We start from the raw sequence: 15,835 nt of genomic DNA, 5'->3' as shown, positions 1-15,835 counted from the left end.
TGATGTGGAGTTCACATGTCTATTGGATACATTGAAAATGGATGCCCTAAGTATTTCTAGTGGTGATCAGACCCAGGTCTTCCACCTTCTCACTTTTTCTCTTTTTGCAAAAGGCCACCATTTTTGTAAATGCCAATTATATTATTTAAAATGTTAAAATATATAGCTTCATTATTGCTTAAAATGTTAATCTACTCTTGCTGGTATGGTACTAACACTTGGCACCTTTTTTTTTTTTAACCTAGCACATTTGCTTTTAATAAACCATCACTTTCAGGATATGAGCAGATTCAGGTTACAAAGTGAATTTTCTCCTTACTAGTTTGGAATTTGTTTGTTCTTAAATACAGGTATTTTGGCCTCTCCACAGTCTGCACCTGGAAACTTGGACAATAGTAAAAGTGGAGAAATTAAAGGTAATGGAAGTGGAGGAAGCAGAGAAAATAGTACTGTTGACTTCAGCAAGGTAATTCTGTTACTAACTATACATTTTCATAGTCATTTTTACTGAGAAAATTGTAGCAATGTGGCTTTATTAACATTGATTATAATAATTTTTTAATAACTGGTGCTTATAAACCTGCATGTGATGCTTATGATATGTTAATTTATGATCAGAAATTGTGAGAAAGGTAACAGTCTCATAACACTTGAATAACATTATATCTTACTAGTGTTAGAAATGAATATATGAATAATATGGTATTTTCATCTATACCTACCCATAGATATCATGAAACTTCAGTACCTTTTGAATTACAGTCGTTTGTTCTGGAGCTACCACCACTAGAAAGATTAATTCTGGTAATGATGTTATAGCAGTAATGATTCAGCTTTTTCTCGGCTGTAATGTGATCCCAGAATTATTGTCTTATGGTGTCAGTACTTTCTGGAATGTCACTGGGAAACATTGGTGCTTCCCCATGGGTAGGTAAAGGTAAAGGCATGGATTTAAAAACAATTCACCCATCTCAACTATGATTTTGAATTGTGGTAGACGAGTATTTAAATGAAATATAAAAAGAACTTATTTCAAAAGAACAGGACAAAAAACTACAAGTTCAAATTACAATTGAATTTAAAGCATACTTTGTGAGTACTGCCTCTGAATAATTGATCCCCTGTGGCCATTGTAAATTTTTTTATTGGTATTTACTATAGGATACAATGTCAGACTTTTAATTAAATGTGATTATTTCAAGTAAGATTCATTTTTTAAGCCTTTATCTTATGATGCAAATTCTATAAATCACATTTTGCAGAAAAGGCATTTAAATGATGATTTGCGGTATAGCTTTGCTGAGCTTCATGCTCTAAAATTATAAAAAGCTTTGCCAAAAAAAAGCCTTGCTTATGGGACATTGTACTGTTCTAAGTCGATCATATTTTTATTTACTGGTGCACCAATTATTTCAGATGAGTGTAAAGTGTTCAGTAACTAAATTGCAACGAATAAATTACTATAGTTTAAGTTAATAGATCTCCTCTAGACATGGCAGATGCCATTTACTTTTGTTCCTCTGTCACAGTTTTCCTTTTTTTACTTGGTCTGTCCTTGTGTACACCTCCTTATCTCCTGTTGGGCAGGAGTCTGCCTCCTGGCACTGTAGTTGTGGCACACTGGGTGTGGGACTCAAGAGGCCCGCTGTAAGTGCTGGTTTTATTTTAATAGATAGCCCTGTAAGTGGTTGTTTAGTGCCTTGTGTGAAACTGCGTATAAACGAAGAAGTTGCCATACTTTGATATTATGCTCGTAACCTTTTCTTTGTAATTATACACAGACAACTGAATTTGATTATATAGCACTACCATATATCTATACCAATTATGGCTATTTTAGTTTTAAATAAACATGATTTTTCCCACTTAATGAGAATACTGGGGGATGTCCAGAGTTCTTTAAAATAAAAAGGACTTATAAAAATACATAAAATATAAAGGAACTAATTGATTTCTAAGATTAAACAATAGATAATAATTAAATGAATATTTTTAGCACTGTGTATAATTTCATGGACCACTGTTAGCTTGTGAACTATATTTTTGTCTTTAATAGTTTTTAATGAATACTGCTATATTCATTGAAAATTTTCTCTAGTTTGTATGTTTGGTAATTTAGATCTCTGAAGTAGTAAAGACTATGACAGTAAAACAGTTGGGAGTATTGTTTGGTAGATGTGTTTTGCTTGCTTTTTTGTATTTGTCTTTTGTATTTGTGAGAATTTTGGCATTTTTACATCCTTTAGATCACCAGTTTTGATTAGCAAATAGTAGTTTTAAAAGCATCTTTTCTTTCCTATTTCCCTCTGGTCTTATTAATACCATGCACACTTTATTTTTAATTATTATTTATTTGTCACTAGGTTGATATGAATTTCATGAGAAAAATTCCTTCAGGAGCTGAGGCATCCAATGTTCTGGTGGGAGAAGTGGGTTTTTTGGAAAGACCTATAATTGCGTTTGTGAGACTGGCTCCTGCAGTTCTTCTCTCAGGGCTGACCGAGGTCCCTGTTCCTACAAGGTAAAGAGAGGGTTAATTCCAATTAACATTCTCCCAGAATGTCCAAAATCTAAAACATTTTGTTCACTGAAGGAACATGTTGCTTTATGCAGCATAGCACAGGGAGATCGGCTCGGTGCTTTGGGATGACATAGAGGGGTGGGATAGGAAGGATGGGAGGGAGGCTCAAGAGGGAGGGGATACGGGGACATGTGTATGCATGTGGCTGATTCGCTTTGTTGTGCAACAGAAACTAACACGGTATTGTGAAGCAATTATGCTCCAATAAAGATCTGTTAAAAAAAATTGATAAATTTAAAAACTCAAATTATAAATTAAAAAAATATATTGGATTTATATTTTTACAAGAAGTGCGGTATCTTGGGAGCCTTGGTTTAAAAAACGGTTCATCATTTTAGACATAGTATGTTCTGTGCAGGCACTGAAGTCAGAGAGAATGGAATTGAATCCTTGCTCTGCCACTTTTTGTGGGACGGTCAAGCCAGACTTCAGTTCTCTAAGCTTTATTTGTAAAATGAGGGTAGCATACCTCACAGGGTTGATTAAATGTAATAATGCCTCTGAATTAGGCAAAATGCTTTGTTCTGACCTGATCAAATCTTCTGTTCAGTATACATTATAAGTAAAAATTAAAATGGGGGTCATATCCTTACGAATTAGCAAGTTGTGTTATAAAGGATTATCAATTTGTTAGCTACTGATTGTATAAACTTAATTACAAATGAGAATAATTAAAAATATTTTTTTCTTATTCATATAATAGTAAATAAGAAGAATTAATTGCAGCTTGATTGAAATATATGTGCCAGTTCTTAATAAGCTTTACTGAATTGCATTAATGGTATAGTATTAAGATAAATGAGAAGAATAATTTCATAGATTCACATTTAAATTCTTACAAAGCAGGAAGCTGAATACTTCCAGTTTGGATTATTGTGAATATTAATATTTTAGTGTAGTGTGAACAATGATATAACTAAGTAGGAAGTTAAGTAATTTTTATTTAGTCACTATAAATAAATTAAAATCAAATAATAAGAGGTTTGATGTTAAATTTGGAGTTGTAAATAAAAATACTTTTCCTTCCAAAGGGATTAGTCCCTTATTTACCGCATTAGTGTCTTTATCCAGACTGTAGTTTGAGGGATCATGGATTTCTTGTGCATACTCTTAGCTATTTTATTAAGCCAAAGTAAATACTTAAATGGGATTAGTATTCACTTTATTTACTAATTTACTTTTTTTCATCAGTACAGACCAGAAAAAATTGTTTACTCAAAATTCAAAAGGATATCGAAGATGGGAACTTTTAATGTAAAACACCAATTCCTTAAGTACTTTTTTACTCTAAGGAAGATGAAAAGTAATAACTTGGTAGAAAGTTATTTATGAATGCCTTTCGTAGTTTTGTGATCTGTTTTCATCTGAATAGAGTTCCATCCTCTTTTCAGCCATTGGTGTGTGAGGACGGAAAAGAGGTCTGAGTGTTGTTTCTGTGTTTACATTTGAATGATTTCTTTATGATTCCTAGATTGATGTGTGTATGTTGTTTATGTTTAAATCTGTGTTTTCATGTTTCCTTAGGTTTTTGTTTCTGTTATTGGGTCCTGCAGGCAAGGCGCCACAGTACCACGAAATTGGAAGATCAATAGCCACTCTCATGACGGATGAGGTAATTAAAATGCCCTTTGACATGGACACTGATTAAAAAGCATATAATGCATATTAAATTATAGTTCTCCTTTCATAGTGAAGCTTAAAAAATTGTCCTTGTTTGTCTTTACTATTTTATCATATTCACTATTTGCCTTTTGCAAGGTCTTTAGGACCTTTCTGTCAGGGATCAGTGGATACTGTTTGGTTTCCTCCCTCCCCTCCCCCCGCCCAAGTTGAAATTATTGACCATCTTCTTGACATTTTGAAATTTTCTTCATCCTGCATTTCAGGATATTGGTTCTTTGGGTTTTCCTCAGGACTTTGTGTTTTCCCCTTTTTTCTTTATAATTTCTTGCTTTTGCGGACTTCATCTTTGACCATGGCCTGTATTGATCAGGACTTTGTCTCTTTGGGAGAGAGCTTTATAGTCGGGTACTTGTTAGACATCTCTGCTTTGTGTCCCTAAGGCATCTGAAACCCCACATGTCTGAACTGACCTCCTTTCTCTGTTCTGTCTCAGTCAGTAACCAGATTTTATTGATTTTACCTTTTCTGTGTATTTTGCATTTAATCTACCATCTCCTTTCCATCTGCACCATCACTTCTCCCTCCAGCTTAGACTCTTACCTTCTTTTCTTTGGTGACAAAAGTGGATCATATGGGCCTTTCTCTTATAGTATTTTCCTCTGTACTATCAGTAATATGCAGATTTGAATAAATCATTTCCTTGATCCAGATGTATCAATGACATCCTATTGTATATTTGTTTAAATTTAAAATCTTTACCGTTGTCTTAATAGGGTCTGCCTAATCTAGCCTCTGTACGCTTTTTTTTTTGGAAATTTACATGCTATGACTGAATAGTCACCTTTTCTCTACCACTTGCTCCGTCCACATCAGCTTCCTTTTTGTTCCTCAGATGTGCTATGCCCACTGCTGCCCCTGGACATTGCTGCTCTTTCCTTTGCCTGAGTGCTCACTCTACCACCTCCACCCCACCCTATGCATGCTTTGTCCCTCATTTCAGACAGATTTCTCCTGTAGTGTTTCCTTCTCTAAGAGACCTTCCTTGGCCACCCAGTTCTTCCCCATCAGCTTCCCTTCCTTTACCCTGCTTTATTTTTATAGGCACATTTATTATTACCTGCAGTTGTGTATTTTTGTAATTACCTGTTTCACTGTCTTTCCCCCTGAGTTCTTGAGTGTAGGGACTTTGCCATATCTGTGTCCATAGTGCTCAGAATTGTGCCTGCCAAATAGTAGGCACTCAGTAAATATAAATGATCAAATTAGTTATTTAAGTAAGATTGTTAGCATACCCATGATTATTCCTTTAGGATAAATGACATTAAAATGTCATAAAAGTAAATGATGCACCTACAGTATTATTTTATTCTGTATTTATTATTTCCCAAGTAAAATATTCTCTTTTTAAAAATTGTTGTGTATTAACACATCACTGGTTTCTTTTGTTGTTTGTTACTCTTAATTCATCTGGTAATACTAATAGTGGGTTATTTTTTAAAGTTATTAGCGAGAGTGGGAACAAGAGTTAAGGTAATTATGTAGACTTAGTTATGATATCTAAAGTGGATTACTATGTGTAGAATTTTCTTTCAGCTCTACAATCCTTTTACTCAATATGTGTATTTTTCTTTAGATTTTTCATGATGTAGCTTATAAAGCAAAAGACAGAAATGACCTCCTATCTGGAATTGATGAATTTTTAGATCAAGTGACTGTCCTACCTCCAGGAGAGTGGGACCCTTCCATACGCATAGAGCCGCCGAAGAGCGTTCCTTCTCAGGTGAGAATCCACACAGTACTTCTTGGTTTATACATTTTCAAAACTCAAAAACTATATGAAGAACTACTCTCAGAGAAGTTGTTCCCCACTGTGTCCTGTTTGCCTTCTTATCCCTGTCCCCACCTCCTGTGGGTCACCATTTGTTATTAGTTTTTTGTTATCCTTCCAGCTTTTATTTAGTACGGGGAAATATGAACATATAGTCTTGTTCTCTCCTCTTTCTTACCAGAAGTTAACATCCTATTTGTAGTGTTCTGCACCTTGCTTTTCTCATGTAACAATATTTCCTGGGGATCTGATCATAAGAAATCATAGAAATACTCCTTCTTCCTTTCCTCACAGCTGTGTTTTATTCCAGTATGGATGCACCATAGTTCGTCCTGTTTCTGGTGCAGGTTGTTTTCAGTCTTTTGCTATTACAAACCATATCGTAGTGTTTATATTGCCATTTTAGTCTTGTGCAGATGTGTCTGTCTGTAGGATGGATTCATGCGAATAAAATTGCTGGCTCACATGGGAATTTATTTATAATTTTAGCAGATATTACCAGAATCTCCTCTTATCAGGTTGAACTGTTGTGGACTCATTTTGGTGATGAATGAGAATGCCTGTTTCCCTACAGCCTCAATAGCACAGTGTGTTGTCAAACTTTTGGATATTTGTCAGTCTGATAGGTATCATTATCTTACTATATCTGGTATTTTAATGTGGTTTTAATTTGCATTTCTGTAATTAGTGAAGTTGAATATTCCTGAATATTTTTTGCTCATCGCCCTCCATCACTTTTTTTTAACATTTAAATCATTTGTTGATCCTTTTGAATTTATCATGACGTATTATGTAGAGAATGCATGCAATTTGTCTTTTTTCTAAATTGCAGCCTGGTTGTCCCTATTTATTAAAAAGCATTTCTCCACTTGATTGGTGATGTTCTTTATCATTTATTAAATTTCCATATGCATTCAGGTCTATTTCTGGAATTTCATTTCCAGTGGTCTGTCTATTCATGGACCAATTTCACACTTTAATTTCTGAGGCTTTTTGTTACATTTTAATATCTGGTAGGTCTGCATTCATTCTCAGCCTCTCTCTTACTCTTGTTTTTCTGAATTTTCTTGGCCATCTTTGCGTATTTATTTTTCACATGAGCTTTAAAATCAGCTTTTTACTTACAGAAATAAAATGTGATTTTAAAAAAATTGTGATGGAAATTAAATTTCTAAATGAACTGAGGGAAAGTTGACATCTTTATAATATTGAATCTATTCAAGAACATGGTACATCTTTCCCCAGTTGTTTTCCTATTTCAAGTCAGTTTTTGTGTCCTTAAAGAATATTATAAAGTTCTCCTTAATCTGTGCTTACACGCTTCTTGGTGAGTGTATTCATAAGTATTTTATCTTTGTTTCTATTATAAATGAGGTCTTTGTTCCATTATATCATCTACTTGTTGCTTTATATATATATATATTTATATGTATGTATATACACACACATATATATATATTTATGAAGGCTATTGGTTATTGTATATTTCTTTTGTATCCTGCTACCTTTCTTAATGCTTTTACTGTATGTAGTAATTTTTTAGTCATGTAATCTGCAATAAGAGATAATTTTATCCCTTATTTTGTAATTCTTATACCTCTAACAAGTTTTCTGTTAATTGTATTGATTAAAATCTCTAATAGTTTTAAGTAGTAGTTGACTTTAAAGGGCATTTCTTAATTTTTTCCTGATTTTAGTCAATATTCCTAATGTTTCTCTCATTAAGTTACTGTCTTTAGTGCCAAAGTACACATTTTTATCATGTTAAGAAAGTACCCTAATTTCTGTTTCATTGAAATGTTTAATATAAGTGAAGGTTGAATTTTGTCAAAGGGCTTTTTAGCATCTCTGGAGATGATCATATAAATTTTATTTATTGGGCTTCCCTGGCGGTGCAGTGGTTGAGAGTCCGCCTGCTGATGCAGGGGACACGGGTTCATGCCCCGGTCAGGGAAGATCCCACATGCCGCGGAGCGGCTGGGCCCGTGAGCCGTGGCCGCTGAGCCTGTGCTCCGCAACGGGAGCGGCCACAACAGTGAGAGGCCCGCGTACCACCAAAAAAATATATATATATTTATCAGTTATCATGGTAAATCTCATTAATAGGTTCTTTAATTTGAAAGCACTCTTGCATTGTTGGAATAAGCCAACTTGGGCTTTAAAGTGCCTGTAGTCTTTGTCTAATGTTTTATTTAAGTTGTTTGCATCTTCTGTTTGTAAGTGATTGGTATATAGATTTTTGTGCAGTCTTCACGTTTTGGTATCATCATTATACTTGTTTCATAAAAACAAATTTGTAAGTTTTCCTTTTTCTGTGTTCTTTAAACCTTAAGTGGTTTGGAATAATTTGGTTCTGAAAGTTTGAAAGATTTCTGTATTAAAATTTTCTGAGCTTGACTCTTGTGTCATAGACTTCAACAACTTGCTTATTTCTTCTGTGGAAATTGGTTTGTGTAAGCTTTCTCTTTTTTCTGGAGTCAGTTTTGGTAAACTGTATACCATAGAAAATTACCTATTTTCTGGTGTCGATTTTGGGAAATTATGTTTTTTGGTATATTACCCATTTCATCAGAATTTTTCATTTATTTGGTTGTGTTGTGCAGTCTGTCTCTCTCTTTGTACATATATATATATTTCTTATATATATGTAAAATTTATGAAGTTGCCCCCTTGTCATATCTTTGGTTGTATATTAGCTAATAGTTTATCATATTTTTCCAGTAGAGCAGCTTTTAAAATTTATTTCAGTTCTCCTTTTTAAAAAAGTATATTGTGAAGCTTCCCTGGTGGTGCAGTGGTTGGGAGTGCGCCTGCTGATGCAGAGGACGCGGGTTCGTGCCCCGGTCCGGGAGGATCCCACATCCCGCGGAAAGGCTGGGCCCGTGAGCCATGGCCGCTGAGCCTGCGCGTCCGGAGCCTCTGTGCTCCGCAGCGGGAGGGGCCGCAACAGTGAGAGGCCTGCGTACTGAAAAAAAAAAAAAGTATATTGTGTTTTGTAACTCGATTTCTGCTTTTAGCAGCTTTATTTTATTCCTTTCACCATCCTTCAAAGATTTTTTCACATTTCCTGAATTAAATGCTTAATACACTTATTTTTATTCTTCCAATTTTCTTAATGTAAGTGCTTCATTTTCTTGAATGAAGCTTTTGCTGTATCCCATAGATTGTGGTATATAGTATTTTTCTTTAGATTTGTTTTCTAGGAATTCTGTAATTTTGTTTTCCCTTTCCCCTTTGAGCTATGATATAAGTTAGTTTTAATTTTGACATTTTCTTTTTTTTTTTTTTTTTGCGGTATGTGGGCCTCTCACTGCTGTGGCCTCTCCCGTTGCGGAGTGCAGGCTCAGCGGCCATGGCTCACGGGCCTAGCCACTCCGCAGCATGTGGGATCTTCCCGGACCGGGGCACGAACCTGTGTCCCCTGCATTGGCAGGTGGATGCTCAACCACTGTGCCACCAGGGAAGCCCCAATTTTGACATTTTCAAATGGTAATCTTATGATTATAGATAAGTTGTGCTGCTCTATAAATACTGAATATGTGAACCAGGGAATTTAAGTCTTTAGTTGATCCAGAGTCTTTGATCCGGGGGACCTCCTAGGATAAACACCACCCCCAACCCCGTCTTTTTCTTTCTCCTCTTCCCTCTCCCTTTCTCTTTGGTCTCCTCTCTCTCCCTCTAGCAGTCTCCCACCCACCCCCACCCAAACCCTGCCCCCCCCCGCACATGCGCGCATATGCGCGCGCGCGCGCGCGCACACACACACACACACACACACACACACACACTTTTTTTAGTCCAGCAACCTCTGACCTTTGGAGGTAACAAATTAAAAGCTCACTCTGGTGAGGAGGAGGAGATCTTTTTTATCACGAGAATAATACTCTTGAATTTGTAATAAAACTTAATTGGAAATTGATTTTTATGAAAATTTGTTTAATAACTTGTGCTACTTATGTCTTAAGGGAAGTATTTTAAAAAGAAAAATATGGCATTTACTCTTAATGTAAAGTGTATTTTTTCTATAGTTAACATGAGTAAGATTTAAAAAATTCTAGTTGGAGAGATGCTTTATTGGATATTTCTGCTTCTGTTGCTGAGTAGTAATTTGAAATGGGGTGTGTGGGTGTTTTATAGTTTATCTGATATTAGAATATAAAGCAGAAGAAAACAATATAAATTTGAAATATTAATAGAGACTAATTTTAGATTCTATTTCAAAGTGCAGTTTCTTTAAAGTGGAAGTTTACATTAGGAAGCATTTTTTCTAGGAGTGCTGGTTAGATATATAATCAGTATGAGATCTCATATTCCCTCTAATTGAAGATGCCTTCTCAGCTTCCTTAAAACAATTCTGAAAATGTGTTTTTTGTGAAATGCAGGAAAAGAGAAAGATTCCTGTATTTCCCAATGGATCTGCCCCCACCTCGGGTGAGACCCCTAAGGAGGCCCCACACCATGCTGGGCCTGAGCTACAGAGGACTGGACGGTGGGTACAGATACTGATACAGTGTGGGTGTCTTTTAGGGGCTAGAGATTGATTTGATGGAAAAGGCATAAGCATTCTTTTTCTTTGCAAATATTTGGAAAGTAATTTTGTACAGTATTTTTTCCATATTTTAAAAAATGTATTATTTTATAGGTATATAATGTTAAGGATAATTAATATGCATTTTAAAGTAGTTTACTAGACTATATTGGGTTCTGTATACCAGGATTTAATTTAAAATGAAAATATTATGCAGCATATGTTAAGAGTATTGTAGTTCTATAGTAGGTTAATTTAACTGCCTGTACAGAAGGTTCTTGAGGAAAGTGTGGTGTCCTATTGCCATTCTCATATGAAGTTAGAGAATTATGGGAACAGAGAGGAATAGTAACCAATGTGTCGTGTGTGTGCATAGATGTAAAACTCTTCCATGAGCAGTACATCATGAGGTAATGTAAAATTCGACAGACAAGCATAATTAAACCGTAGTAATAGTCTCTGGAAACCTAGTTAGAAAAATTGTTGCAGAAGTTAACTTTTGGAATAAAGAACAGAAATATTACCGGTGCAAACATTGTCTTAAAATATTTTGTAGAGGTAGGAAATGATATGGTATTACCATTGTGTAGAAAAAAGCATGTGGATGTTGATACTGTTTTATCCATTGGTGGTCCCTATAGAACTAAAGATCTTGAAGCTTAAATATTTGTTTAAAAAACCAGGATAGCTTATACAGGATATCTTAATTCATTGACTAATATAGTAGTCTCTGAGTATAATAGAGTAAGACTCTGTCCCCATGCGAAAGGTGCTCATTTAAGTTAGTAGTATTATTACTTCTTCAGACTTAAAACTGAGGTAGGGTTAGTCACTGAGAAGTACCAAGCCAGACCCCCAGTGACCTCATGTTACCCGAGAGTCTCATATAAATGATTGATTTGATGATATACTTTCATTTTCTAGATTATCATTAGCACCATTTTTATTGCAAGTTGGCACCTTTTTTTACAGTTGTCTCAGTCCCCTTGCTGTCATATTATTTATAGGATAACTTCTTCCAGGTGTCAATGTATGTTTAGGCTTTATTTCAGTATTAACTTTGGAAAAAGCTAGAATGGTAAAGCTTGAAACATCTAAAGCATTTGAAAGCATAAGATTAATTTGTTTGGTGTATTTTTCTGCAGTAGGGATTTGAATGATATTTTATGAGTCACAAAATCTTTTTAAATTACTGATTTATCACTGGTATTTATTGAGTACCTACTATTTCCCAGGCAGTGTTCTAGACACTGGAGATAATAGCAGTGAATAAGAAAAGGTCCCTGCCCCTCACAGAGCTTATATTGTAGTGGAATGCTTTCAAGTTAGATGTATCCAAAAGTCTGATTTTAAAAAACACTGAAATGATAAGTCATTGAAATGATTTGATATGCAAATATAGATTTTAAATTTACTAACTAAAACCTCTTAGTTTTATTAATATGCACACTGGTTTGACTACATATACAGTAAATTACATACACTGAAATAGTTTTTAGGCTTTTTTTCTAGATCAGAAGTATTTATGTGTTTGAAGTACTAAAATTTTAAAACTAAAATTATTTAATTCACTACTGAGTGGGCCTGAGCATACTACATTCATATTAAAGGGTATTTGGGGACTTATGATTATATTATAATTGCATTCCTGGTATTTCTGACACTTGCCTTTAAGATTTATAATATAAATAATGATTAATAGCATTGCTTATGCACATTTTCATGAATGGGTTGTTAGGTTTTATTTATTTTTATTATGTATTTCCTTGCACATTTGTGTTTGATATCTATTGCATTTACTCATATAGTCATTTGCCTGTAGTCTTCAGTATATAGTCCATATGATACAGATGTTTGTGTCTCTTTTAACTTAGTGAGGTCTGCCTTTCCACTCACTATCAGTGGATTAGATTAAATGAGTTTGTCTTCTATAATTTATACCATTATTTAAATAGGATATTGATTTTTGTTGACAAAACGCTAGGCACCAGCAGTTTTATGTAGCCCATAGTTTTAGTTTGAACTAGCCAGAATCCTCTAGTGTACAGTTTGACGAGTTTCATCTCACCTATTTAGGCTTTTTGGTGGTTTGATACTTGACATCAAAAGGAAAGCACCTTTTTTCTTGAGTGACTTCAAGGATGCATTAAGTCTGCAGTGCCTGGCCTCGATTCTTTTCCTATACTGTGCCTGTATGTCTCCTGTAATCACTTTTGGAGGGCTGCTTGGAGAAGCTACAGAAGGCAGAATAGTGAGTACAAAGATTGGTAGTGGCCAGGCTCTTAGCTCTTCAGAGGCAAGTGTCTGTGTGCATTTGTCTCACTATTCATACTTTTATTTGAAGAGTCTACCCACAGCATGATTAACCTGTCCCAAAGCAGACTTCCCCCAAAGGTAATTGCAATGGAAAACATGGGGAAGCCATTTGAACAGGAGAAGATGCACAGTTGAGGTAAAAAAAAAAAAAAAGAAAGAAAGAAAGAAAAAAGTTTGTCATGGCTTGCTGGATGAATGGTTTTATAAATTGAGTAAAAGGCTTGTATTGTCTTTGCGGGGGGAGTGGGTGGGAGGAGACAGATCAATTGAACTGATTCTGGGTGGGTCATGGGTGGGAGAATTTATCCGTGGGGTCACTTTGTATCCTTTAAGGCATCATAGGATTAGTTAGAGCCATATGATTAACATTAACTAATCCACCCTGGCAGGTCCCCTGGGCTAGACTATTTGGAAGAAGGGAGCATAATTCTGGACAAATGATGGATTTTTGAAGTGGTGTTTAATTTTGCTGTTATTAAATTTGTGTGAACGTTGCCAAAGTGTTAATTGGAAAGTATAACTGAAAACTGCATCTATATTTTGATATGACTAGAATGAAAGTTCTTATGTTTTTTGTTCTTGGTGATACTGTATTGGGGCTGTGGGGGCCTGATATCGGAACAGCATCTAGTGCTTCGTGAAATTTGGAAAGACTTTTTTGTTGCTGTTTATATACATTTTAATGGCGTTTAAATGAGACAGTTTGTGATTCCTAAGTATATTTTGTTTAATGATATTTACTGTTTGGAGAAAATTTATTTTTTACAGATAAAAGGTTAAAAACCAACCAATTCTAAGTAGTAATAATTGTTCAATTAAAGTATTTCATAAGCTGAACATGAGATAAATCTGACAACTGAAATTTCCTTTCAACTCAATTTATTTTTGATTATTTAGATTCTTTTATATTATTCTTTTATATTATTATAGCAAAATAGATAATTTTATTAAGTTTCTTTATGTGCTGTCACAAGTTGTACATGTAACTCTGCTGGTCCCTGAGGAAGTGTGTCTTGTCTGTTACCATCATGGAAATACTGTTTCTTTCCTCTTGGACTGTCACTCACTGCCTGCCCGTCTCATCCTGCTGTTTAATACCCTGTGCATGTGATAGAGCTTTAGGCACTAGAGGAACATAGACAAGGGTAAGACATGGGCATGTGTCATCTATCCTCAGGGTCCTAACCTAGGAGAAAAATATAGGATAGTATATATGTAGTTACTATGTCGTGCTGTTCTGTGCCACACATGAGTGAGATAAAGGAAGAGCTGTAGGAGTTGTAATAATTTAGAATAGAGAAATCAGAAATATTATGGAGGGAAATGATATGGAGATGATGCGTTTATTTTCAGATGCCTTATTGGAACTTCAGGTAGAAATGGAGACATTAGGAGGTGCAGTTTCAGAATTTATAGAGTGGTAAGAAAGAGATATGAAAATTGGGAAACTGAAAATAAATGAGGTTAACAATGTAAAGGGAGAGAAGGAGAGGAAAAAAGTGTGGGAAGTTATCCCCATTTATGAAATGGAGGAAGGATGAGAATGAGGAGAAAAATGGCCCAGAGAATTAGACACAGGCACAATCAGAGCTCTGAAAGAGGAGTCAGGATGATGTAATTTTGTAAAAACCAAAATAGAGGTGTAGAGAAGGAGGAAGATCAGCAGGGATTGTTCAGTGCTGTACAGTGGAGAGGCGTATGGGGGAGATTAGGGGAGGGCTTCTGGTGGGTAAAATGGAAGCTTTTGAATGTGGGTTAGTTAGGGCAGTATAGGGAGGGCTGTGATTTCTTTAGGGAAAGACAGGTTTTAGTTTGGGAATGAACATAGAAACAGTTTAAAAATTGGGAAAAAGTAGGTCTGGGTAAAAGAACCTAGTAAATGTGGCAATGAGGGGTTTGGGGAATGGTGAAAGGAAGGTCTTCACCTGGAAGTTTCTGCTCTTTCAACACAACATTGAGGAGGGAAAGTAATTTTGCGCCCAGCTGCCTTCCCTGCCCCAGTAGCATTTCTTTATTTGCCATCTCCTTGTTTCTCTGCTCAATTTTTTGCTTTCTATTTCTAGATGTTGTTTAGACATTTTTTCCTTTGATTTGAACTCTAAATTCATTCCTAAATATACATATTATAATTGAACTAAGGACTTTATAATAGCTTAGTAGTGTCTTCCAGGACAATCTCTTGTTTGTCTGTGGGCAAGAAAACAAATTTATCTCATACAATTCATAAATATATTATTAATATGAACACTTATTCATTTTGCCAAAAGTCTAGTTTGTATGTGGGTTTGATCCTATTTTTATACTAATAATTGAATGTTACTTTTACTACATACTATTCTTATGTTGTGATTTTGATTTTGGAACATGCTCTTATTACTGATGATGATAATTGCTACCATTTATTGAGTGCATTCCATATGCCAGACAGTGTGCTTGCTAGTGTTTTCAGAAACACTGCTTCTTTAAGTTCTCCTGGCTATCATCACCCACATTTAAAAATGAGAAAAGTTGGGCTGGACAGGTCTGAGATACTGCCATGGTTTAGCACCTGGTGGGAAGCAGTCTTCTACTTCAGATCTGGTTCTGAAGCCCTGATCTCTGCCTGCTGCTGGGCTGCCTCTCAAGTTCCAAGAAGCTTGTTTCTCACAAGAGTCTTGTCTTTGCTTTACCGATGATGGGCTTTTCCTTTCTTAATTGTATATCCCAGTTGACCTTGATGTTTGTGAATGGTAAACCGTTTTCTTTCTGACCCCTCCCCTCTGTCGAGTGTCATAGCCTATATGCCTTAGCAACTGATAACCTAATCAGTTAGGATGTAATGTTGGTAGTGAAACAAAATTGGCCTACTAGCTTTGACTTGATTTCTATGAGTCTTTCATTTTATCATTTTTACCAAACTTTAATAATAATATTTCCTCATGTATGGTTTCCAGGAGTTTTTTAAGGAGATTTTTCATCT

At 35.3% G+C, this 15,835-nt stretch overlaps 1 protein-coding gene across 5 annotated transcripts in view; it reads left to right on the top strand.

The window, feature by feature from the left end:
* The window catches only part of SLC4A7 (solute carrier family 4 member 7), a 125,119-nt gene that overhangs the window by 77,903 nt on the left and 31,381 nt on the right, over positions 1–15,835 (top strand). For 4 of the 5 annotated variants that reach the window (XM_029241690.1, XM_029241689.1, XM_029241693.1 and 1 more), the window contains 6 exons: positions 351–466; positions 2,364–2,521; positions 4,106–4,193; positions 5,838–5,984; positions 10,415–10,521; positions 12,637–12,811. In XM_029241690.1, coding sequence (XP_029097523.1) covers positions 351–466; positions 2,364–2,521; positions 4,106–4,193; positions 5,838–5,984; positions 10,415–10,521; positions 12,637–12,811 — 791 coding nt within the window. The remainder of the gene's footprint in view (positions 1–350; positions 467–2,363; positions 2,522–4,105; positions 4,194–5,837; positions 5,985–10,414; positions 10,522–12,636; positions 12,812–15,835) is intronic. The other variant, XM_029241691.1, reaches the window with a different exon arrangement.

The sequence above is a fragment of the Monodon monoceros genome, unplaced genomic scaffold (assembly GCF_005190385.1).
Source record: "Monodon monoceros isolate NGI ecotype Baffin Bay Population unplaced genomic scaffold, NGI_Narwhal_1 Super_Scaffold_3, whole genome shotgun sequence".
NCBI classification, from domain to species: domain Eukaryota; kingdom Metazoa; phylum Chordata; class Mammalia; order Artiodactyla; family Monodontidae; genus Monodon; species Monodon monoceros.
The sequence above is the reverse complement of the archived record's forward strand: the minus strand, read 5'-3'. Positions and strand labels throughout refer to the sequence as shown.